Raw genomic sequence first — 25,840 nt, 5'->3', positions numbered from 1 at the left:
CAAGACTGAGCCCAATATATTAAATATACATTTAGCTAACATGAATAACTGCCTCATCTTAAAATAAGAGAAGACATCTCTTTAATCCATGTTCACTCTGCCATCTGAGCAATTATAAAAAGGAAACATAAATTAAAACTGCAGTCCTAAACCAGTGGTAAATCACTGAAACCTGTAATACAACCATATTTATGCTCCAAGTCTAAACCCAGTTATTTTTAAAATTAACATATCCTTATTTTATTTTTTAAAAAATCAACAGAATCAGTTTTTTAATTACTGTCTTAAAAACCTCAGACCTTTGACTTTATTTTTTACTTGATAGTTATAGCACAGAGAGATCATTCAGCTCAGCTACTTAGTTTTCAGGCTTTACATGTATGCCAATGTTATTGTTAGGTGTTTGTTTCATCAAAATGAAAGCAAAAGTTACATATGCATGCTCTTGTGTTTTCTTAAAAAGTATTACTGTTTTAAAAAAATCATTACTGCTATATGAAACATATACCACCTATTCACACTAACTATATAAAAAGTGTCCAAAGACATAAGAAAAAAAAGTCTGACAAAAAATGACCAATTAGTGAAAAAAGAAATTATTTTCACATAAATTCTGATTTCAGTATTCTTTACCAGTTTTACCACTCAAAATTAAATACTCTGTAGTTCACAAAAACTCGAAGTCATTTAGGAATTCCAGTAAAACTGAACTAGCAAGTCCAATGTATTTCAGATATATTTGGATGTATGTAATTATATTAAAAAAGCAAGCATAATTACTATAGGACAAGATTACTGTATAAATGTGTGATATGTAATAATTTCAGAGATTCTTATAAAAATAAGACAAAATTATATAAAATTAATTATTAATTAATTATTAATTATAAATAAACCTAAAAGTCTTGGTTATTGTAGAGAAAGAAAGCACTAACACATTTATTTAGTTAAATATACTTCTAAATACATAACCTTCGCAGAATATACAGGACGATATGCCTTATATCTAAATTTAGCTACATAGCTACATCAAGGCTTTGAAATACTTTGAGTCTAACATTGCTAGACATAATATATCAAATATCAAAGTTGTTTAAATTACTTAAGATGATAAACGAGGTTTTTACAGGACATGAGTTTCTCTTACTGTGTTATTAATGTAAATGCTACTGTGATGGGTGCAATGCCTCACAGAAGGGGCTAGTGCCCTTTACTGACCCGCCGGTTAAGACCTGACAGCTGTAAATCTTTTCGGGATGCTCTACCTGAAGCACAGGATCAGAAAAAGACAAATGGGCAGCAGCTGTTTTTAAGAAGTCTGGTCAGGGTTAGACCAAACGGGGATGGTGGAAACTGAGCATTAACCATCTGTTTATTGTTGCAGATCTCATCTCAGGTTGTTAGATGGGTCACCCGCCAAATAAATGACTTTTTCTGCGGAAAGAGCCCCAGCAACTTCAGGTTATGTGCAGACACTAGACTGTTTGAAACTGAAAAACACCAGTCACAGGAGACTTGGAAGCTTGGTTAAACAAAACCAAGTAAATCTGCAACGACGCACTCGCTGACAGGCACATAAAATTTCTCTTTGTGCGTGAAAGCTTAAGGTGACCCTACCTCTGAAATTGCTATTGTATTTCCCCAGCATATGTCTACGTCTGAAAGGGTTAAATGAATTGTGAAGTATTTTGACTAAGACAAAGTAACTACCTTATATGCTATTAGGGCATAGCAGTAACTATAGTGTGAATATAGCAGGAGATGAAATCAAAGTGACTAATAGCTTTGCTTTGCAGATGTGTCAGGAGTGTTTCCAGCCCTGTATATCTTCCTGCAATCGGACGTGGCATTAAATAGCATTCTCTCCTTATTCCCAGACTGCACTTTACATGAATCCTGGCCAGCTTCTCTTTGTTAAACAGCTCCACCCGCTGAGGCTCTCACTTACTAGCAGAAATGGATCCTAGCTGGGGCATAGATCACGAAGTCTGCCAGACACACATCCAGGCCTTAGCCTTGTGAGCACTTTCTCCCTTTAATCGCCTTAAAGACAGGCTCTATGAAAGATCTTCTGCTAATCTACCCCAATAAGTACAGGACACCAAGCAATTCAAGAAAGTTTTGGGTTTTCTTCTTCAAAGACTCTAGAAATACATAAATACTTATACAAGGACTTTTTGCTGTGGCAATGCCATTTGTAGCACTTACTGTCTTAAGCAGCAACCAAATGTATTAATAAAGAGGCTTCATTTTAAATCCATCTGCAAGGCAGCTACAAACAGAGCCGAAATGTTCTGCTGAAGAGGAAGGAGCAATTAATCTTGCTGTTTGAAAGAAGCAAGGCTAACAAGTGTAGGAGTGGCCAGCTCCTCTAGGAGAAAGAACAGGGATGAATGCTTCGTCCTCTCAAGTGAGAGTCCCACGTTCATGTTAAATTAGGTGAAACAGCGAATAAAAGGGAAAAGAAATCTTCCGATAGAGTTTCTCCCATATCTACGTGGCACTGAACTCTCTGCCCATACAACATGGGGTGTAGAGGAACAGAGTGAGCTATGACAAAGAAAACAACCAGGAATAAAATATTGCCTTGGTGTGTATCCAGACCAATTACTAAAACCCTGTGCAGGTATCCATGGCCCACAAAGCAATTCCATTAGTTCTGAAGCTAGAAGCAATATAACCATACCTGTGAAGCATCAAGCTCATACTAAAAGACCTCTCTCTGCCCTCACAAAATGAGAGTATTTTGTCAGACATTCAGCAGTCACTGTGTATGTCTCAGTTTTACTACTGAGGTGGAGAGATGTGTGAAAGGAATGATCCTGTACCAAAAGACAGAAAAAAATAGTTCATTTGCATCTCAGTGTTTAATCTGGACTTGATAGGCTCTTCCACATTGAAAAGAAACACAATGGAGGAAATTATTTCCACTAAGGTAATAGGAACCTTCAGTCCCTGAACAGTAACTTGTAACAATGAATGGCTGTAGGTGATTGATAAATGCTATTTTTTTTTGAAGAAAAAGTATTTTACTATTTTGTCTAACTCTCTTCTGAGTGACAATCTTTTCATAAAGGGTCTGATTCTTATTTCAAATAAGCAAAGATCTGCACATCTATTGCACAAATGAAAGAGGCAGAGAGGCTTGTTCACATGAAGAACTGCAGAATTAAAGAACGTATCTTTACTGAAAAACAACAGCAAAAATTAACTTACTGTTTGGATATTTATACCCGATAAGAGTCTTCATCAGTTCTATTTTTAGCAAAAGGCTAACGCTTACATAAGTGAGTATCAAGGCAGGTTAGGTGTCTTATGCACTTGCTCTCTTGATCCTGCCTCTGCATGTCTCCAGACTGGAAAATGACTGGATTGCAGCAGGGCTACCCCTTGATCAGGAACAGAGGCATTGGTTGTATAATGCAAGCAGCTGTGGTGGTCATCGTGCACCACAAGTTTGGAAGGAAGTTTATGTCCCACAGTCCAAATTCAGCCACAGTGATCAAAACCATCCATGACTTTACCATACATGCTAAGCTACCAAACCCTGGCAGTGACTCCTAAAAACGTAGTGCCACAACCCCTCTACTTCCCAGTACATTTGTTATCGTGCAAAGATTAAACTCTCTTCAATTTTCTGACAAGCATAGTAAAAGACCTGAGACTCACAGTTTTCTGACATGTTTTTTAAAAAATATTTTTGCACATGTAAAACAGAGACTCGTATGCAAACAATTTTTTCTCACAGTTCTCTGTACTACACAGCGTTACTAATTTTTAGCTGTTTTTTTTAATATCACCTAAATAAATTTATGCATGAAGACAATGATAGCCTCCTTTTTTTGTGAATGACAGACACATTTTGGATTATTCTGGAAGTATCCTTCATATATGCTTACTCTCGCCTTGTATTTTTCCGAAGGCATCAGTTTTTGGCCAGTGCTGGAGACAGAGTAGACATTTGGTCTATGCAGTACAGCTGCTCTTTTGTTCATTTTTAAAAACAGAGCTAGAAAACAAATTCTGCATACATTTCTCTTTGATTTTTGTTGTCTTTGAGAGCAAATGTTTAGGCTTCATCACATTTTTAGCTATGTAAGTATTTTTTTTCTGAAGAGAGGAACTGAACACATTCTCCAATATTGTGTAGATATAGTGCTGACTCCACCATGAAAACTGCAGTGTCAGAACCACTGTTGAGGGAGCAGTAACAACTTTCCTCTCAGTAGTATCAAAATAGCATGGCTTTGTGCTGCTGCAAATTTCAACATAGCTGGGAAATAAAAAATAATATTGTTTGGATCAGCATAAAATTCAGTCTTCAGTATGCAGCCAGCTGTACATAAAAATGAGGAGAAATATAAGCAAAAATGAGCATTTACTTGAATCAGGTCTTTAGCAACCACACAAACATGTGCAGCTTGAAGTAGTGTTGACAGACATCTTTCTCCCAGGGCAACTTGCATTTGTCCAGACCCTTTCTGGCAAAGGCGGCGTGTCTAAAATCAGACCTATTGACCCAAAGTTTCTATGCTTACCGCTTTTAAAGAAAAGAATGTATAACTCTCTACCAGCAGAGTTTAATCAACGATTTAGTAAACTGATTATCACACGAACAATCCACTATCGCTTTTGGGTGATTGTACACATACTGAAAAAGACACCATTTTAGTAGTTACTTTCAGCTGGGGTAAATGCATGATGTTAGTGCCTCTTTATCCAGAAAAAAACCCAGGTAATTCAATTTCTAAACAGAATTAAACATAATCCTTTTAAAACACAATGAACTTCAGGCATAAGTCTTTTTCTTAATGCTGTAAGCATGATTCCAATGTCATTTGCATTTACTTATTTATTTGGTTTTGCATATTTCTCCTCATTCATGGTTTGATGAGCCTGGCAAATTTTAAGTGATTTGACATTTTGACTACAGATTTTAAGCATTGCTTTACCAAAGACTACAACAACATTTTCCTTAAATATTTTACATACTTGCCACTCCTACTTTTTTCTTTGATTTGCACTACATTTTTAAATAATCAATCTAATACTCTCTAGTGTCTCCATTGCACAACTTGTTCTCACAGAGTGGTTGTGATCTTCACACAGTCATATTCCATGCCTAACGCTATGTTGCCATCTGTTGACCAATTTAGCAGTTGTAGTGCTAAGACAAGACACTCAAGAACATAAAAAAAAAATCTCCAAAAGATTTATAAAATCTCAATTTTGTTTTTAAGTTTAAGTTTGATTTAAGTTTAAATCTCAATTTTGTATTTACTTCTTTAGCTAGGAAAGTTATTTAAAAATCTTAATTTTTATCCTTAACATTTATTCATTTAAAGAAAAAAGTATTAGGCCTTCTCATACACAGAAGCTGCAGCAGAGACCTTCAAAGGCTACTTAAGGAGACTGTCTAAAGGCTAAAATAAATTGGAAACACTTTGGGAAGTAAATTGTAAGAGAAACATACTGCATGGATGGAATTGCCTATCTTGCTATAATGTTACATTTTTCAGTTTCAAAAGGTGTCCAAAGGAATCAAGAAAATATTGCTGCAGAAAAAATGAAAATAAAAAGGGGTCAAAGTGTTTACTATGCGATTCATTATTCATGGTTTTTTGGATCACTTTCAGTTTAAACTTAAGTACAGACGAAAAAACAACATGTTTGCATAGGGTAGTATTTCAGCTGTGTTTAAAAGGGTGCAAGAGTTACTTTTATCAGGATGTACAGTATCAGCACAGGCAAGAAGTTCTTCATGCCTGCTTCGCTTGGCATCTGAAAAGTATATTTAACTCTAAATGACAGCATGTATAAAATAGAGTATGTATTACATTTTTTTGCCTCAAAGGAGATTTGTAGGATTAACTTCATAAATACCGGAAAGGCTTTAAAAATTCTGATCATGAGCACCACATAGAAAAAAGGATTTATTTTATATAAAGTCTTTAGAACAAAGTAATTTTAAAACAAAATCTTTTCAAGAATTTATACATGGGAGTTTATTTCCAAAAAACATGAAAACCCCCAACTTTGATATGTTTTTTTTTAAATGCATAAAAATAAGCATGGATTGGCTGTATTAATATTAACAAAAATAAGAACACTTTATACAGCAATATACAAACTAAATCAACTCAATGGCTCAAACATTGCATTATGGCGCTGACTTCAATAAGTTACCTGGATATAAGGATTTCATGCAGTCTCTATTTAGTGACTCACCTTTGAATCATCCAGTTCCAGCTTTTTCAGAGACTTTCTGACATACTCTATGAAGGAGGATGATTTGGAGAAAGTTTTTCCAACATGTCGATCACTGCAAATATAGCATTGAGATGCAGGCTTTTATACATCCAACAACAGAAATTTACACCTTTTTAATTAATTTTAATTAGAGTTTTAATTCAGGAGAAATAAATCAGCTGCTACTGCCAAGTTAGTAACAATTTTCCTTTCTCCCCCTTTTACTTAAAACAAAACAAGCTAGCTAATGCTTGAAGAAATTTCTAGATACAGCAACTGTACAATTGTACTGTGGTTATAGTACAGTTATTATTTTACCTAAAAATTGGAGAGTTGAAGCTTTCTTTTTAATTTCTTCCTAAAATTTTTATTTCCCTATATGAATGACAAAATTCTTATTTCCACTGACAGATATTTCCTTCTGTACTTCTATAATACTTCTATAATTTACTATAATACTGCTGTAATATATTTACCATCAACCACTGGACTGAGCAAATGCCAAGTAGGAGTAAAATTTCACTTTCGCTTGTTACCTTGTGTTCTTACCCTCGCAATTTTTATTTCAGTAAGTGATGCCAGAATTTTCTCCTGTTTATAACTCAATGGCCTACTTTTGAAGCCAGCCAAAACGTGGGTTGTTTCAAAAAACATGTTAAAATAATGCACGAAAACTTAAACAACATATAGGAAGACTGAATCCTAACAAGCCACTTACATTTGTTCTCTTCTCTGTGTTTAAAATATCTTGGAGAAACACCACACAGAGTTTCTGTTAGGCCGAATTTGCTTTCTTGACTGTGTCTTAACGTAATTCCTCTTCCAGCTGTGCAGTGTAGGAGTTACATTTTCAGCTACAGTAGCTGTTTGTGAGTATTCAAGTACTTAAGAGGAAATACACTTCCCCCTCGGTGAAATACTAAATAGAAATATCTTTGTTTAAAACTCTTCCCCCTCTTTATTCTTAGTAAAACACCTTTCTCCTTATTTAAGGATCAGGATTAACATCTCCTGAGTCAACAGAAAGACTTTACTCAGTGGCAGTTCTGATGCTGCTTAGCTGGCAAGGATCCCCACTCACTGAGAATCAACAGTCACATTTATTTTTAAAGAAAGAGTGAATTTCTGCAGTCATATTTAATATTCAGATGCACTTAAACATTTGGGCTGATGCAGTCTGAAAATCAGTTAGTGATGGTTAATGATATTAATGATAACAGTGATTGCACAGCATCAAGGCGTTGTCTGTTTCTCCTTCTGCCCCCCAGGGAGTAGGCTGGGGGTGCACAAGAAGTGTGGGGGGACATGGTCGGGACAGCTGACCCAAATGGACCATAGGGATATTCTACACCATGTAACATCATGCTCAGCAATGAAACTGGGGGCGAGGGGAGAGTCTTTCCAAGGTAGCCATTGCTTTTATTTCAAAAGTATGATCTTAATTATTTCCTCCAAATTATGCTTCCTTTAACAAATGAAACATATTATCATCTATCTCACACTTTTTTTTTTTTAACAATTTAGTAGCCATGGTTCTATATGTTATATTTTAGGTAATTTTAAAATAAAAAAAGCATTTATTCTTTCAGGAGTTTGACCTTCTGAAGGGTAAGCTGTCTGGCTCTACATTTAGCAAAAGATTTGGGGGTGTCTGCATTAGCACTTATTTTAGATCAGGAGCATACTTCTGAAGTGAATTTTCTGGTTTTGCCCACCTCCCATGCCTTGGTTTACACTGTGGAATAGGATCAGACCTCAAAAAATGGATTATTTTCAAATTAACTTAAACTGCAAGGTGCGCTTCAGGATGTGCTCCAAGTCCTAACAGACATACATCCCACAGAATTAGATAAAATCTAATCCAACTACAACTCCAGAAGAGAGTATAGTGCAGATGTCAGGTCCTCAGCACCAGCTCTCCAAATCCCATCCTACAAGGGCGCAGTACTGGCTAATGCAGGCACAGGCATTAAGTAGCTCTTTACAGCCATGCTGGCCATTGGGCTTTCAGCAGTTTTTCTCAGGACAAATGGAAATGTCTTTTTGTCTTCTGCAGCATTAAAGCTGCCAGGACCTCTGCATAACAGGGTAGCCCAGGACTGGGTTGACTTTTTAGTGAATTTGCTGTCGGTTTTCTGGTGAAGGTATGTTTTACCCATGTATCCAGTACCAAAGAGGACCTATTTCAGCTATGGGTAAAGGAAGGGCAATACATTTGTGATGTGGATTTAGGATGAACAAACATATCCTGCATTTTAATACTAGTATGTAGATAGAGTCTGATAAGACTGATTCTTACACTCTTCTTTCTAAGAAATATTTCCTTTACAGAATAGAGGTGGAAGAATCAGATCTTTGGTTCATATTCTGTGAATTCAGAGCTTCCTACCTTTTGGTGACACCATAAATTTCTTCTATAATAACCTGAAGAACAGCTCGATAAAACAATGATTCTGTAGGCAGCTGCAAAATATTTTACAACAGCAAGTATTTAAAATTGGCATTGAAATTAAGATCAGAGTAACAAAAACAGTATTGGCTTCCTTAACTACTTATTGGCTTGTATTCTTTACAATCAGTCATAACAGGTTTAAGAGGACAATTTACTAATGTTCTTGCATCTAGTTAAAATTACATTTTTGGGTCAGATTCTAACATAACCATGAATGCAAAAAAAAAAAGAAACCCAAACTCTGAAGTAAAAGTTCAAAGGTTGGCAGAGGGAAAAAGAACAGAAGAAAAATGTACTGATCATGATCCAAATTCCACTATACAAAATAAATATAACAATTTACCTAAACTATTTTAAAGACAAAAGGAGTAATTTCCCTAGCTGCATCATCATACACTGTAGTCTGAACCATGCAGAACGCACTATGCTCATAAAAACAGAATACACTGAAAACTTCATATGTTTGTGCACAGAAGATCTGTTTGCATAAAAATAGTTAATGCTTGCCATTTAAAAATTCACGGCAAAATGCATTTACAGTAAAAGACTACTGGGGTCAGTGGGCTTACATATGGAAAGAAGAGGTCTCTCAGCCTTGCCTTTTAAATATTTGCACAGTTGGTGTCCACCATCCCCGAAAGGATAACTTGCACAACAATAACTCAAAGCATTCACAGGGAAAAAAATATACAGAGATTAAAAATGAGAATGATGATGTTTCTAACAGGTTTAAGCTTTTGTCACAACAATTTCTATTTTTACATTAGTTGATAAAACACTGAGATAGAGTGATCCAAACCAGGGATATCAGAAGGACGTTTGTACTGAATTTATGTATTAGCTGAAAGACAGCGAAAGAAGTTAAGATGGGTAGTTTAATGTCTTAAATTTTAAGCTGTGCTTTTTTCCCAGACTCTTAATTGTCAAAAGAAAACAGATTCACTAAATACAATCACAGCAATAAAAAGGTGATTTCATGATGACACATGCTATCTATCAGGATTTGATATAGTGTCTGCTAGTATTTTAGATTCCAGAAATGCAGAAGTTCAATAAAAGTTCATGGGTTAAGAGCATTCAAGGGGGAAAAACACATTTTATCTTAGAACGGCTAAAATAAACAATATTACTTACCATTTGGCCAACTGCAACTCGCTCCAAAGCCTTTAAGAATGAAGGAATTAAATTGCTGGTATGTTTATTCTTTATCAGAACATTTTATAAACACATTGCATAAAAGTCAGAGGAGATGACATTTTAAAAGATTAATGGTGTGACATAGCACGAGCTTGCACACTTTGAAGTGTTAATACCTTTAGGGACTCATAATCAGCTCACTCCTATTATTTTGTTTTATTTATAGGAGAAGCAATGACAACCAACTGTAGGGAAATAGATGCATGCAAAATTTGTTTGTTTTTCTTAGTATTGTAACAGAATTTCAGAGGATTACTTTCTGTGAAAGTGCTAAAAAGAAATGCATTTTTCTTGAGTCTGTTTCTACCAAAATACAAATAATCCACTCTGCATAGTCAACTATTTAAAATAAATATTACTTCAATGTACAATGTCTTTAAATACTTTTAGTCCCTAGTACTCAGATAAATTGAACTTCCATATGTAAAGTCAAATAAAATAAAAACTTCAGAGGGACTGCAGTTTAAAATGCTGTGCATTATCTTTCACTAGATTCTTCATACCATAAATCCTGACGCAGGTGTGAGAGTACTTGATTTTTATGATCCATACTGATGAAGAGTAGCAAAAAATTAGAAGCGTGGAATATTTTTCCACAGTTGAAAAGATACTGTGCCTATTAAAATTTCAAAGGAGTATTAAAGATCATAGTAGAAATGAAGACAAAAATTCAGTAAATTATCTGACACTACAACAAATTAGATAGCAAACCAAAAATGCCTCACCACTTTTGGGTCGTCATCACCTTTAGTCCCCAAACTCCACTACAGTAAGTAAGACTGCTTGTCTCTGAATCACCCACTTCTCCTTCTCCTAGTTTTAGAACTGATCTTGTCTTTCAGACTGTTCTTCAAACACGGTCCAAATAGTTGCAGTTCCTCCGTTCATGGCTTTGGCTGACTATCAGGTTTGACTTCTGCTGTATAAGCTATAGCTCTTATACCAGCATATATCTGCTGCTGCTTAGAAGACTGATGTGGGTTCTAGCACGTATCGTAAGGGTCTGAAACTGAAACTCTCATCCAGAACCTTTGGCCCTTGGCACTTTAACCAATTTGGATGACATGCAATGATGAATATCAGCAATAATGCTGAGTGTCATTGCTCAGCAGACTCAGCTTCTCCTAGCCAGCCATTACCCCTAGGAAGATGGGCGCCTAGCTGCACTGCGCTGTCTCCCTTGTACCTCCTAGAAGGCAAGGAAAATCCTAGTCATGAAAAACGCATAGAGAGAATTACAAACATAATAACAGTAGAAGTATCCAGTGACACAGGAGAACTCTCTGCCTTTCGTGAATGTTTTAACAAAAAAAGTCTGTAACTGCCAAATTTCTGTGATTTCTGTGAAATCTAAAATAGATATATATGGCATGATCAGTACTGTCTCTTGGGGGTAATTTGCTTACAAAATTTATCTTCCTACCATTGTTGAAAAACAGCCCAAACTTTTCCTTTCCAAAAGAAATGGAATGGGAAAGGAAATAGCTAGTGTGTCAGAGGAGGAAGAATTGGTATTGTATGACACTGACAAGAAAAAGAGAAAAGGCAAATCCCTTTTAGAAAGCACTTTTTGTGATAAGTTTTACAGCAACATCTCTAAAAGGAACAATTTTTTTCTTGTACCTTGCCAAGGGTAACACATTTAAGCCTTATGAATACTAAACAACTGTCCTCCTATACCTTCTCCTGATAGCATTTAATTACCATGTTAGTTCAAGTTTATATAACCTTGATACGTTAGCCTATACTGAGTCGTTAGCACACAATGTTCTCCGTAACAGAGGTACAGAGCTAGCACAGAGGCTAGCCAGAATCTGATGTGATTCATCTTGATACCAGAAATTAAAAATTAATAGAGGAAAGGAATAGTGGTCTTCTAACTGAAACAGTGGTTGAAATTTTCAGTATATATCTGTTTTTTCAAATTAGACAACAGTTCATCATCCTGTCTCGATGAGGTTAGGTCTTTAAAAGCACTTCATCTCTTGGTGCAATGTTAAAAAGATGTTTCCAGTCTCTTAAGCCACATGGATTTTAGAGCTCTTCTAGTTTTTGGAATAGGCAGGTTTGTTTAGGTTTTAAACAGTCAGAACATTCAATATTATGAATCATGAAGGCGTTGGGGGAGTTACTGATTGCAATCCTTCTACAATTACCTTGTTCACTCCTAAGTCCTTGGCCAGGAACTATTACCCTGAGGGGTTACCTTGTTTAGGTTTCAACAAAGGTTTAGCCTTTCTGTCCACTCTTAAAACACATTTCTGTCAATACTCATTTTTTCATGCCTTCAGCAAGTACAAAATATATAAAGCTGGAAGGTCAATACTATTTTTTTTAGATATAATTCATCATGCTTACAACATTAATGATGTTATTCTGTAGAGTCTTGGATTAAAGTCATGGCTCTAGGATTAGAAGCCAAAAACAATGAATCCTATAACATCTGGATAAAGCTCTCAGTAGGAAAAAGAAAAGAGGGGGAATCATACCAAGCATGCTGACATTCTAGCATTGCGACCACAGCACCAGCCCTTGTCCTTCAAGTACTGACACATGGGAAATCCCCACACATTCTCTGGGCAATCTGCAAAATGGAGAAAAAAAAAATAGGCACAGCTTTCATGGGCTATTTTTCTCTTACTTACAGCATACACAATGTATTAAGCAAGCTGAACAGTAGTTAATGCTAGCAGAAACGCTTAACTGTTCTAGTCTACTACCAAAACCCATGGTAGTGTTATAAAAAACCTATTTTCCCCATAACAGATGTTTTTGGTTTATGCTGAATTTCTGATAATTTCACATTTTCCAAAACAATTTTAATCGAGTGTCTTTTATGAAAATCCACTGAAAAAACCTTCCAAGGGACAAAAGGAGAGTTTGCAAATACTCAGGCACCCCATGCCATGCCACGAGTCACAAGATGTAAGCTGGGCAGTCGTTCAGTGTGGCAGGACTTCAGTATCGCTTCGTGTTGAGTTCTTCTTCTATCATAAACATCTTTTAAACATCACACAGAACAATGCGTATTTGTTTATTTCAGTTCTGAAGGCCCGCGCTTTCCTGCAAGGCAGAATGTTTTCCAGAAAAGAGCAGCTGCAAAGGCTCTTGCTGTTTCTTCATAACGCCAAGAAGCATTTGCATCACAATCTGTGCTCAGTTTGTTTCAGTATCATTAATATTTTGAATAACAACACAATTCTTCATGTTTAACACTCATGCAAATGTGGGAAAACTAAAGTACAGGGATTACTTTATAGATGTTCATAATACCCAGTTTTAAATGTAGACGAACTCTACAATGTTTTGAATTTTCTTTAGCACATTTGTCAGCTGATTTTTTAGAACACTGAATAAGAATTACTACTTTCTTTAAAAAAAAAAAAAAATTGGCTAGGATCCTGGCTTTTTAGCATAGAAATGTAACTCGGGCATATTTAAAGGTAAGTCAGTGTAACAGGGTTAAAAAAAGGACAGCAGAAATATGACTCTTCAAATTTACCAAAAGTCTGGGATACAAATACATAAGTAGAATTCATTTTGTGAAAGTTAAGCAAAGAAAAAAGGGAAATAGGAAACTGTAAAGGATACGACCCTCCTTCCCACAGCAAAAGCCCTCGGTTTTCTAGCAGTAGTCCCCAGTCCTTGCTTATCGCTGGAGAGCAGCAGCAAGCAGGTAATCTTCTGCAGGCAACCTCACACTTTGCTCTCCTTTTAGCCCTGAGAAGTGTCAGAGGCTTTCAGGGAATGACTACTGGTTTGAGGACCACAATTTTAGAAAAGGAGGTTAGTTCTGGATAATTAACATAAGGAAAAAGAAACTTCCTTTAGACATAAAGATGAAATTTGACAAGCAGATTGCAACTGGTTTCAGCACTAGGAATGTACTAAGAATTTGTAAGTGCCTCATGACAAGATATAAAACATTAATTAACTTCAAGTCTAATTATTGAGTACATGGAATAAAACTGAGTATTACTACTACAGGGATGGTAATAAGAACTTATTAAATATATTTTTTGCAAAGGAAAAAATGACTGCCATTGTTCCTATTGTATGATTCACACTAATAAGTCTTTCTAATATATATCTTAAAATATTTCAAAATAAAAATTTGCAAACTGAGTTAGAAAGATGAAATCATTGATCTTTTCAAGTTATCCCTTCTAATTTACACTCTGTCCTCTAGGCAAACTAATCATCCACCCAAGTTAAAGTTGCTACCCACTGAGCTACAATCTCAATATTAGTGCACTGTACTCATGCATAATTCTAAAGAATTTATGACATCTTTGAAAAAGATAATCAGGCAAAGCACCATCTTCATTTAAATTATTGAAACTGTAAAGCAGGAGAAACAGAGAGGGAAACTAATGCTCTAACTTAGGATTTTTTGTGTATATCCAAAGTTGACCACATATCTACAATATTGCCTTGAGTTCTATTTATTTTTCCATATCCAGTCCACTCTCAAGCACACTGCTGATAAAAAAAAAATAAATTTGTAGGATGAATATATTGCTATAAAGTTCATATATTTATCAGCTACATTTTAAAACCCTGGAAATTCTGTTAATGCCTGCAACTATTTTCAGATATACTTAATATCATATAGCTCACTAATTACCATATTGTGCTTCTATCTGACAACACAGCAGCTGTTCTAAACTATATAAATGTCCAAAAATATTCAAGCAACATTTTAAGTATGGATATTCTATGGAAGATTTCACAGCAAACAGGTCAAGTGTTCAACACTGCATGAAGCAATCATGTTATAATTCAATATAGAGGAGCCAATCAGACAAAATTCCCCTTCCCATGAGAAGTTAACAAAATAGGGATTTCTAGGTAATCATTTGATAAGCTGAACTGAAGCTATGCTGGGGTATAATCCCAGAACCTATCAGTTAAATAGCTATTACTTTACCTCGAAGCTAACCTCTTAAAAAGACTAGATCACACATTTAATAAAACGAACTGCTGCAAATATTGCACCAAAATAAATCACTGCCAAAAAAAAAGTAATTGTTATGTTCTAGAACAAAATCTATAAACCACACTATAATTTTAATGTGAATTGCTTACAGAGGAAGAGAATACAGGAAACATTATAGAGTTAAAGCAGCATCATGAACAACATGAAAAGTTGTATCTTAGTTCAGCTTTGTGGAACAGGATGGTTCACTGGAAACCTACACAGATAAAATATCGATTAAGGTAGCTTGAAGATACTTGCTGTTATTTTTCACTGTCCCCATAAATGAGATACACCTGGTTGAAGTGAGGAAACACACTCGTCAAAATCACCCAGTTACACATAGCAGGGTAAGCTAAAGCACAGATTACACAGAAACATATAATGCTGAATAAAAAAGAAAAGAACAATCCCAGCCATTAGCCACAGAACAAATTCCTATTATTTCCCTCTGACTGAGTTTAGTAACATCCATAGTTTCATGGAAGAGTTGTTTCAATGTATATGTTTAAACAAACTAATCCTGTCCTTACCATTCTTTTTTGACAGTAAAGAACATTTTTCTGATAGTCATAACATCTTCTCTCCTAGAAAAAGATATTAATAGGAACTTCCCAAATTTTCACCACTTTTTTCCATTACAATTTTTTTCATCTCTTTTGAAAAACAAAGGAACTTTATGGATCTTAAAACATAGGTGGGAGAATCCTTTTAAATATTCACATATTTTAAACAATCCCTCAATAGATTTACAAACTGCTCTTGTGACCACAGGGATGTCTCATGACTAAGTGACTAACTTCAGCAGCTAATTTCTCGCTCCTCTAACAGGCAGAAATGCTATATGGAGAAGCTGTCTTGACTTTGGTTTCTTATATACTTGAAATCATAGAATCATAGAATCATTAAGGTTGGAAAAGACCTCTAAGATCATCTAGTCCAACCGTCAACCCAACACCTCCATACCTACTGAACCATGCCCCGAAGTGCCATGTCTACACGTTTTTTGAACTCCAGGGATGGTGACTCCACCACCTGTCTGGGCAGCCTGTTCCAATGCTTGACCACCCTTTCAGTGAAGAAATTTTTCCTCATATCCAATCTAAACCTCTCCTGATGCAACTTGAAGCCATTTTCTCTCGTCCTATCACTAGTTACTTGGGAGAAGAGACTGACACCCACCTCGCTACAACCTCCTTTCAGGTAGTTGTGGAGAGTGATAAGGTCTCCCCTCAGCTTCTGCTTCTCCAGACTAAACAACCCCAGTTCCCTCAGCCGCTCCTCATAGGACTTGTGCTCTAGACCCTTCACCAGCTTCGTTGCCCTTCTCTGGACACACTCCAGCACCTCAATGTCTCTCTTGTAGTGAGGGGCCCAAAATGAACACAGTAGTCGAGGTGTGGCCTCACCAGTGCCCAGTACAGGGGGACGATCACTCCCCTAGTCCTGCTGGCCACACTATTCCTGATACAAGCCAGGATGCCATTGGCTTTCTTGGCCACCTGGGCACACTGCCGGCTCATCTTCAGCCGGCTGTCAACTGACACCCGCAGGTCCTTTTCTGCCAGGCAGCTTTCCAGCCACTCTTCCTCAAGCCTGTAGCGTTGCATGGGGTTGTTGTGACCCAAGTGCAGGACCCAGCACTTGGCCTTGTTAAACCTCATACAGTTGACCTCAGCCCACCGATCCAGCCTGTCCAGATCCCTCTGCAGAGCCTTCCTACCCTCAAGCAGATCGACACTCCCACCCAATTTGGTGTCATCTGCAAATTTACTGAGGGTGCACTCAATGCCCTCATCCAGAACATTGATAAAGATATTAAACAAGACTGGCCCCAAAACTGAGCCCTGGCGAACACCACTCGTGACTGGCCGCCAACTGGATTTAATTCCATTCACCACAACTCTCTGAGCTCGGCCATCCAGCCAGTTTTTTACCCAGCGAAGAGCACACCTGCCTAAGCCATGAGCCGCCAGGTTCTCTAGGAGATGCTGTGGGAGACAGTGTCAAAGGCTTTACTGAAGTCCAGGTAGACAACATCTACAGCCTTTCCCTCATTCACTAGGCGGGTCACCTGGTCGCAGAAGGAGATCAGGTTGGTCAAGCAGGACCTGCCTTTCCTGAACCCATGCTGGCTGGGCCTGATCCCCTGGTTGGCCTGCACATGCCTGTTGAGCGCACTCAAGATGAACCGCTCCATAATCCTGTGGAGGAGATTAACACTTTGGGAAACAAGTGCAAATACATCCAGATGCCAGCCACAACTGAAAAATATTCATAGAATTTTTCACACAATGCTGTCTAGCAAAGGAGAATGGAAAGGCTCAGGTCTATCTTGGTAAAATATTTTAAATTTGAGTAAATGTAAAGTCTCATACTTTATCATCAACTGAACAAGACTAAGTTTTCTATAAAGTATGTCAGATTACCTTTCCACTTCTCCTGGGAACTCAGTACTACCATTGTTTTTTAATATTTTGTCAGAATGAATTTCTTATTTCTTAACTTAGTCCTAGAAGTCATATGCTATTTCCTCTAATTATTTAGACATTTTTGTAAGACCTTCACTAAATTGCTCTTAAGTTTTGCAGAAGAACTGGACTTCCATTTTGTGTAATTTTTGTAATACTGCAATAGTAGCGTCATATACCATTTGGAGCACCTGTACTATTCTGAACTTTGTAAAGGATTTTCTCCCTTTCTGTTTAACTTCCAAATGAAAAAAATGGCAATACATATGGACATCTGGTACACTGAAAATATTATACTGAGTAGTAAAAAAGTATAAATCACAACAAATGTATTGTATATTTATAATTAGATCAACTACAACCTCCCTCATCATGATTTAATTCTGTCTGGATACAGAGAAAAGCTTCAGGCGAGCCTTATTGTTGTTACCATCCTATTCACAGATCCATTAAGACTCTTACTGGCTCAGCAGTGTTTCAAAGAAATTTTTTAAGAGAGTTGTTTAACTAACAAAACAACTAAGTGTAGCTAGGAAACAGGATTTCCAAAATACAGAACACTGAATGTTTTTTATTTATGCTTCCTTTTTTGGTACTTATAGAAAAAATATCTGGCAGTAGAAGTAAGATGAAAGGATTTTACTGGCTAATCCTTCTGTATGTACAGAGAGGCTTCCAAGAAAGTTCAAGAGAATGGGACAAGCTTCTCCACTATCTTTAATATTAGGCTTTCCATAGTTCTTCAACTCTAAGTAAGATACTACAATTTCTAGTGTGTTAACATTTCAAATTTACTTCGCACAGCTTCATGGCACTGTATCGTTTCTATGAAACAACAGGACCAATAGGTTTTATTGTTACTAGACAAACAAGCTTAACTAGGGTTCCACTTGGTCTTGCAGTTTCTTGTTTATCTTCCTTTGCTCACTTTTCATGAAAACGTATTTGCATTTCTGCTTCTCATCTTTTTACTTTCTTGCAATTCCCAGCTGTTCCAAACTGCAGTTCCCAATATAACAACTAATTTGTTATGTTTTCTGCTTTACCTTCTGGAAGAGATAGTTTTATTGAGACAATGTAGTGAACGCTATTTGTTAAATTAATCGTGGCGGAAACAATCCAAATTTTGTCATGAAACAATGCCTATCCCAATGGTTAATGGATAATTTATTAAAAAAAATATCAGGGTTTTGTTTTACTTTTGTGGTATGGTATAGATGATTATAATGTCTGTTTTGAAATTCTTCATCTGCTCTTTAAAAACAAAGTAAAACAAGCAAGTTATTAAAAATGGCAAAGTACTATATAAAATAGAGGATTCTGATTTTCTTGAAATGCACTTTATCTTTCTATTCTATTTTTAAGATTTTAAGATTTTCTAGTATATACATAATGACAACAGAAGAGATTTATTTTCTAGTAATGAAGTTCATCAGATTGTCAATAGCATGGGGTAAACAGAAGGCAGAAATATCCTTTTAGTGTACAGGCTGAAGCTCCCACTCTACTCATTGTATTTTGTTTAAGAAATCATATTCTCCTTAGAAAAACAAGCATTGCTTACTTCATTCCTAAACTTTATCTTTACTTAGGCAATTTATTATTGAAATGTTGTGAAACACCAGACTCTTGAAGTGTTTCAGCATGAGAACATAACTTCAAGAGAAAGGGAGCTTATTCTAATTTAGCACAGTTATGCTGATTGTACGCCCACAGCTAGTGCTGTATTAAACCACTCACACAATAGTTTTTAGTGACACATATCTTAAACTTCCTTTAAAAATTACCATTAAGACTGAAATCAGTTTCTGTATTGACCTTCACCTATCATTTTTTGCTGTTTATTTTAATGATATGAAATTATAATATTATAATGTTAATATTAAGATTTTGAAATGTATTTCAAAATGGTGTAAGTATTATCAGTACTTCCTAATTATACCATTCAGTGAGTTATCACTGCAGTATAATCTTGTCAGTTCTAAATGCTTAAATATATCTTTGCCTCTTACCACTTAAAAACTGCATTGGATAAAAACACCTACATCTACATTTATTTATGAAGTGTGATCAATATCAGCCCATGTAAAATATTGCATGTAGCAATGTAATCAGTTAATGTAGAAGTACTCCTAAGAGAACTTCAATTTCCTTTTTATATTTTCTTGTCTTTTTTTTTTATTACATTAAAAGTCACATCTCCTACTCATTTCCTATTATTTTGATATTAACATATATTTCAGCTGATGCCTTCCTGATGTCCTAGTGTCTCATCTTTGTCCATCCTTACAGTCTGTACCCCAATTTCCAAATTCCACTACAGTTATGAAGTATAATTCCCCAATTTGCCTCTTTACTTCAGTGTATGATTTAGGTTTTTAAGATGCTTAATTCCCACTGATTCATGGTGCTATTTTTCAAAGGTTTTATTGATTTTTTTTCATTTTCTCAATTTCAAAGCATAAGAAACCTGGAGTTCAGATACTTATTAATTAACTTCAGTTGCATTTTTGTACTTCATACATATCTAGTGCACTTGAGTGTCTATGATCTCTTTCTGTGATGAAAGAAAAAAAAAGATGAAAATGAAAGAAATACAAGCCTATGTGAAGGCTCCCTTTTGAACCACTCCTGGGCAGCTAGAGAATACTCAAGGCAAAAATAAAAGGCATGCCAATTGTACAGAAAAAGCACAATTGACTGAAGATCAGACACAGCTGTCAGTGTGAGGTAATTGTAGAAGGACTGCCAAGGACATTGAAAAATCTCTGTATTAATCATATACTCGTTGGCCAACAATGCTTTGCGATTCTCGCCAAAGACAAGTAGATAAGGGTAACATGACATGGCACCTAAAACCTGTACATGGCTGAATCCACAAGGCTGGCACTAAGATCTGCTCTTCAGCTATTTAATTCAAAGAGCAATACCTGAGAGGTAACAACCATAGGAATCATGTCCTTGCTTGGGTAGTTCCTGACATATTGATGGTCAAGATGAACAAAAAGCTATAATAAATAGGACTAAATTATGCCCTTCCCCCTCATTCCTAATTATCCTCTGTCCCATCATTCCTTTTTTAGTATTTGAAGTTGTTGGAAAATCAATGCATCCTTAAGAGTGTATGGTAAATGGTCAAGTTGCATCTTTACCCATATAAAGAGCCGTGACCTAAAGAGCCTTGGGAGGATCTCCTTCTGTCTAACTAGAGCCTTCCTTCTTCTAAAGAATATAGCCAGTATTCCTAGAAGTGTAAAACTAAAGAAAAAAAAAGCAGGGCACATTTGAGAACTGTAAATGGCATTATAAATGTAAATCCATTTCCCTTCTTCTCTTTAATTTTTTGTTCTCCTCGTTTTTAATTGATCAGATTCTTCAAAAATATCCTTATTAAAATGTTCTTTATAGAGAAAGGGATTTTTGTATCTATTACTCTGAACACAATAACACATGATCAATCACAGAAACATATTACTGAAAACTAAAAGGAAACCTAGAAGGGCAACACCAAGTGAAAGACGAATAAATGGTTACCGACAGTTTGATGTCAGTACTGGCATTTCAGTAGGGACCACAGTAAGTAGGGAGGAACCCCTATTCTTCTGGACTCTTGGAAGGCCTTGAATGTCTTACAATCTAGACAAATCAGAGAAGCAGAGTGAGGATGGAGATGACAAAAGTAGTTAATAGAAGAAGCAGTCTGGTCTCACAGGAGAAAACAGAGTTCATTCTAGTACTACCAACAAACCCAGGGACTGCCATAAAAATTGAGGTTAGTAGCCATGACAGGAAATTAAAATAAATTCTTTGCTAACACTGTATTAAAATATTGCTTTTTAGACCTGTTACCTAATTCTAGGAAGTTAGCACTAGTCATATTAAAAATCAACAACAGAAACACGAAACTCCAACTCAAACACCCAGTGAATAAGTATGGCATATATGTAGTGTATTAAATACTATGCCATTTCCACTTATATGATGATTCAAAAGACAGTAGTCATTTAACAAATGCACAGACCAAAATATTTACTAGTACAAAGAACATTATATTCTGGTACTCAAAACTGTAAATATAATATTAAAAATTTTACATTTTTGCAAAGTGCTAATTACAGACCTATTAACTGGAAAGGAAAATTACCCCAAATTTTTAAGTTAAATTACCTGGAAAAAATCTCATCTTTACTGGTAAACATGGTAAATGTATAAACTCTCTTTAGTGCAAAAATAAAATGGAATTACAGGATACAAAATCCATAAACTGCCCTAAAAATATATAAGCTAAAGGAAGAGTATTTTTATATAAACTCTTTATACAGTGATCAAATATTTTTCTCAATTTTCTTATGTATAAAAATCTATTTTCTTAGACTGGACAATGGCATATTCTGCAGTTGCTTTTAATAAACTCCAAACAAAAAGGAGATGAATTTCAACACTGGCAAAGGCTGTTTTATCCACTAGACTTGTCTACCTCTTTCACTTAGAGAAAACTCCCACTGAAGCCAATTACCGCCTTTTCATACTACCGGACATCTCTCATAGCACTCAGTTAGCAAGGCGTGACACAAATTTAAAAAAGTGAAAGAATTTATATCCTAAATCAGACAAATCCCATTTGCAAAGTAGGAGAAAGAGGTATAACATATGCATAGACACAATACATAGCTATCCTTATATATCTTTTAATGTAACCAGTAATATTAACAGAACTATATTTTATACCTCCTACTTCTAATTCTCCTCATCCCAGTCGTCATTAGCTGGCAAATTTATGTCTTATCTTAGTGGAAATAGGTCATCTGTAACAAACATGAGATATGCCTATGTAAGAACTGTAGGAGTGAATAATAATAATAGATATTATAATTAATAATAAGAACCATTACTATAATAGATCAGAAGTCTTCTGCACGACAACTCCTGTAACATCCAAGTTGGAATTAACACTCAAAGGTCACACTGTACATTAGATTTTTCTCACCAAGGCCCTGAAATTACAATACTCAGTGCAGAATACTATGCTTAAAAAGAACCCTGCTGAAGTCATTCAAATACTACAAATTGTTTAGCCTACTTATATGCTGTAGACTGAAGGATTAGAACATGTCCAACTGTGTATTTATGTTGACATTATGCTACAAAGATGTGTAAAAAGGCAATATCCTAAGACATAAAAATCTGTGGAAGATATATTAAATGACTTTGCAGAAACTATATTTCAAGATGGTAAAAAGTTTTCTGAAGTTCTGTATTTGAAAATGGCCTTTGCTTTCAAAATAAAGCTTTCTCTTTTTCTTATTTCAGTTTGAAACATTTTTTGTATTTGCTCTCCCTTGTCAAATATGACAATGTGTTTATTTGCCTAGTTTGGTATAAAATGCACAATGTAAGAGATTTTATGTTGAAACAATCCATTTTTTTCTGTTTCAAAAAAGGTAAATAGACAATTATTCAATACTTTATTTTTTCAAAAGACTTATTACATTCCTGCAGATGTTACTGAAATGAGTCGTATATTGAACATGTGTAGTTCATCATTTTCATGAGATTTTGTTTCCAGAGAATTCATGTTAGAGTCCTTAATGACTGCTGGAGAAACAGCCATTAGTTCACATACCACAAGCTCCTCGCTCTTGACAAACAAAGGCTGTCACTATGCACAGACTCCATTCTTACAGAAGTCTGGGAAGGAATTACCCTATTCAGACCAACAGAAAATATACAGCAACATTGTGCCTCAACAATGCTATAAATACTGCCATCCAAACAGGAGAGTAATTTTGCTTACCAAGGATTTATAGCTTTAGTAATTCTTCTGCTCTCAGTATAATTAGTCTTTTTGCACTTGATCTCAATAAGTCATTATAAAAAAAAGTGAAGTTTTTTTCTTCTCAGCTATGTAATTTTTATTATATTCTAAATATTCTGACTCTGTTTCAGAGCATGAAATTGTTAGGGTATTAATCTGAATCTCCTTGAGAGAGCACAAGCTATTTAACTGTGTTCTGCATGGTGACAGAATAAAAAAGGTTATTAACAGATAATTTTCTTAGGTCAGTAGTGTAATTGTCACAGGCAAACAAAATATTTTTCTTTCAATGGTTATAAAAGTAAAAAATAATTCTGTATGTTCTTTTGATAATAATTTGTACAGACCTCAATTTTTCTTTAACTTTAATCTCAAATCTCTTCAACCTTTTGCGGATATCTGAGTGTCTACAGAATTTCTTATAAATAGAGAGTAGTTGTAGGACTATCATTGTGATAAAGCTATAAAGGATCGCTCAAGGAAACAGAGCATGGAAGGAAAGCTAAATGCAGTTCTTAAGCCACAGTCCAGCTTCATAGAAGGAACTCATCAGATGAAATATCTAAAACTGAAGGATCCCTAGAAGAAGTTATAGAAGAACAGAAGTTGTAAACATCAAAAAATTGCCAAGGCCATATGGCATTCATCCAAAAACTAAAACCAGGATGAAATTGCCAAACTGCAGTGTGCAACTTCTTGATTAAAACTCGTTGGTTCTAGAGATCTGAAAAGCAGGTAACGTAACATTAATGCTTATGAAGAGCTCAAGGGAAGGTTGAGGGAGCTTCCAAACAGGAAGCCTCACATTTATATGGAGAGAAAGTATTTTAAAGAATAGAGTCACTGGATATTTGAGCAAATATAACAAATTTGGGAAGAGTCAACGTGACTTTCTTAAAGGCAAGTCATATCTCACAAACATATTGGAATTTTTTTTGAAGGCTTCAAGTAACACTTAGACAAGAAAGACAGAGTGGATTTCCAAATGGCATTCAACAAGACCATTAGAGAAACTATCAAAACACAGAACAAGATAAAAAGTATTCCTATGGGTAAGTAATTGACAGAAACAAAGGATGGGAATAAAATACCATTTTTCACAGAGGACAGAGATCACCAGCAGAGGCCTAAGGAGACTTGTGCTGGAACAGGTTGTTGATCAAATTCATAAATGATCTGGAAAAGTTAATGAGGAGTAGGATGAAGTTTGCTGATGATCCTAAGTGTAATAAAAAATAGATCCATTTCTAATAAAAATTAGAGATGAAATGGCATACAAAATTCAATGTAGATGAAAGTGATTCAAATTGGGAAAAATATTAACTTTAAACATACAGTAAATGGCTTTGAACTGAGAGCTGACAGTTTGATGAAAAGATCAGCCCAGTACAAAGAAGAGGAAAAAAAAATATTAAGAATTATTAAGGAAAAAAAACCAGAAAACACTATTATGCTACTATATAAATCCATGCTGCACCTGAATCTTGAATACTGTGTTTGGATTTGTTTTTCTCACCTCTGATAACAAGTAATACCACCCAAAAAGGTGCAGAGAAAAGAAAGAGGATTGTCGCAAGTAAGGAACATTTTAATAACAGGAGCAAGTAATACAAAAAATTAAAGCTGTAAAACAGGTAATGGGGGAATGAAAAATCTTTAAAATCATGAATGGGATGGAGAAAATAAATAGGGACAGATGTGTACTGGCTTTTACACCCAAATTTAAGGGGTATAAAAAAGAAACATGCAGTTAGCAGCCCTAAAACAATTAGAAGGAAATGCTTCTTCATACAACAAGCAGTTGATTTCTTACTGTAGCATGCTATAGATGCTAAAAGTTTACATATGTTCAAAAGTAATCTGAAGGATTCAAGGAATAAAAACCCATCAAGGGCTATTTAATGTAAATATATCACTTTGTTCCAAGAAGTTCATGACCCAAAACATCCTGGAAGCATGAGAGGGTATTTGGAGGAAGCATTGCTATGTACTCCCTATGATTTTATACTCTTCTATACATGCCTGCTATTAGCTTCTATGGAAGACAAGAAAGACAAGACACTGGAAGAGAGGAACCTTTGATGTTAACAAACTGCATTATTTTCATGTCTCTATTATGGAGGCTGAAGCCAGGCTGTATGTTTATTTTGTATCTTCATTCTATTTTGTTATCAAAATATTATTTTATGTAAAAATGAGTTAGTCTTCTTTCATATACCTATGCCACATCTGCCAAAAAAGGCCTGAGAATGTGATACAAACAATGTAGACATTCAAACTATACTCTCAGGTCTACCAATGTAGCAGACAGTGTGAAAGCAAGCTAATTCATTAACATATGAAACTGTACTTTGATAGCAAAGCAAAGAATTACAGATATTCATTACCTGTAGAAGTGGAGACAGACGTTTCCAAAATTCTCAGATATTTCAAGTATTTAAGAATCTTGAAAAACTCAACTAAAGATGTTTCTAACGTAACATCATGAACATGATGAAAGTTTTGTGCTTATTTTAAAGTTGGTATTATCTCAGTGGATTTATGCCAACTTAAACTAATCAAAGATCTGTTTCATAGTGTATTTCAATCATAAAAATAACATGGAAATTATGTCACTCAACTTTTTTATTCCTTTAATAAACTCCATTAATATTAATGAAATTACAACAAATCTGTAT

The 25,840-nt window shown here is 35.4% G+C and overlaps 1 protein-coding gene across 4 annotated transcripts in view; it reads right to left on the bottom strand.

Moving 5' to 3' along the window:
- Positions 1-25,840, bottom strand: part of METTL25 (methyltransferase like 25) — a 65,196-nt gene that overhangs the window by 10,203 nt on the left and 29,153 nt on the right. For 2 of the 4 annotated variants that reach the window (XM_072864516.1, XM_072864540.1), the window contains 4 exons: positions 12,388-12,482; positions 9,836-9,865; positions 8,639-8,712; positions 6,229-6,322 (listed from right to left, as the gene is read on the bottom strand). In XM_072864516.1, the coding sequence (XP_072720617.1) occupies positions 6,229-6,322; positions 8,639-8,712; positions 9,836-9,865; positions 12,388-12,482 (293 nt within the window). Of the gene's footprint in view, positions 1-6,228; positions 6,323-8,638; positions 8,713-9,835; positions 9,866-10,401; positions 10,515-12,387; positions 12,483-25,840 lie in introns of all 4 variants that reach the window. The other 2 variants (XR_012043003.1, XM_072864526.1) reach the window with 2 other exon arrangements.

Source organism: Ciconia boyciana, chromosome 1 (assembly GCF_034638445.1).
Source record: "Ciconia boyciana chromosome 1, ASM3463844v1, whole genome shotgun sequence".
NCBI lineage: Eukaryota > Metazoa > Chordata > Aves > Ciconiiformes > Ciconiidae > Ciconia > Ciconia boyciana.
This window is presented reverse-complemented; position numbering and strand designations above follow the sequence as displayed.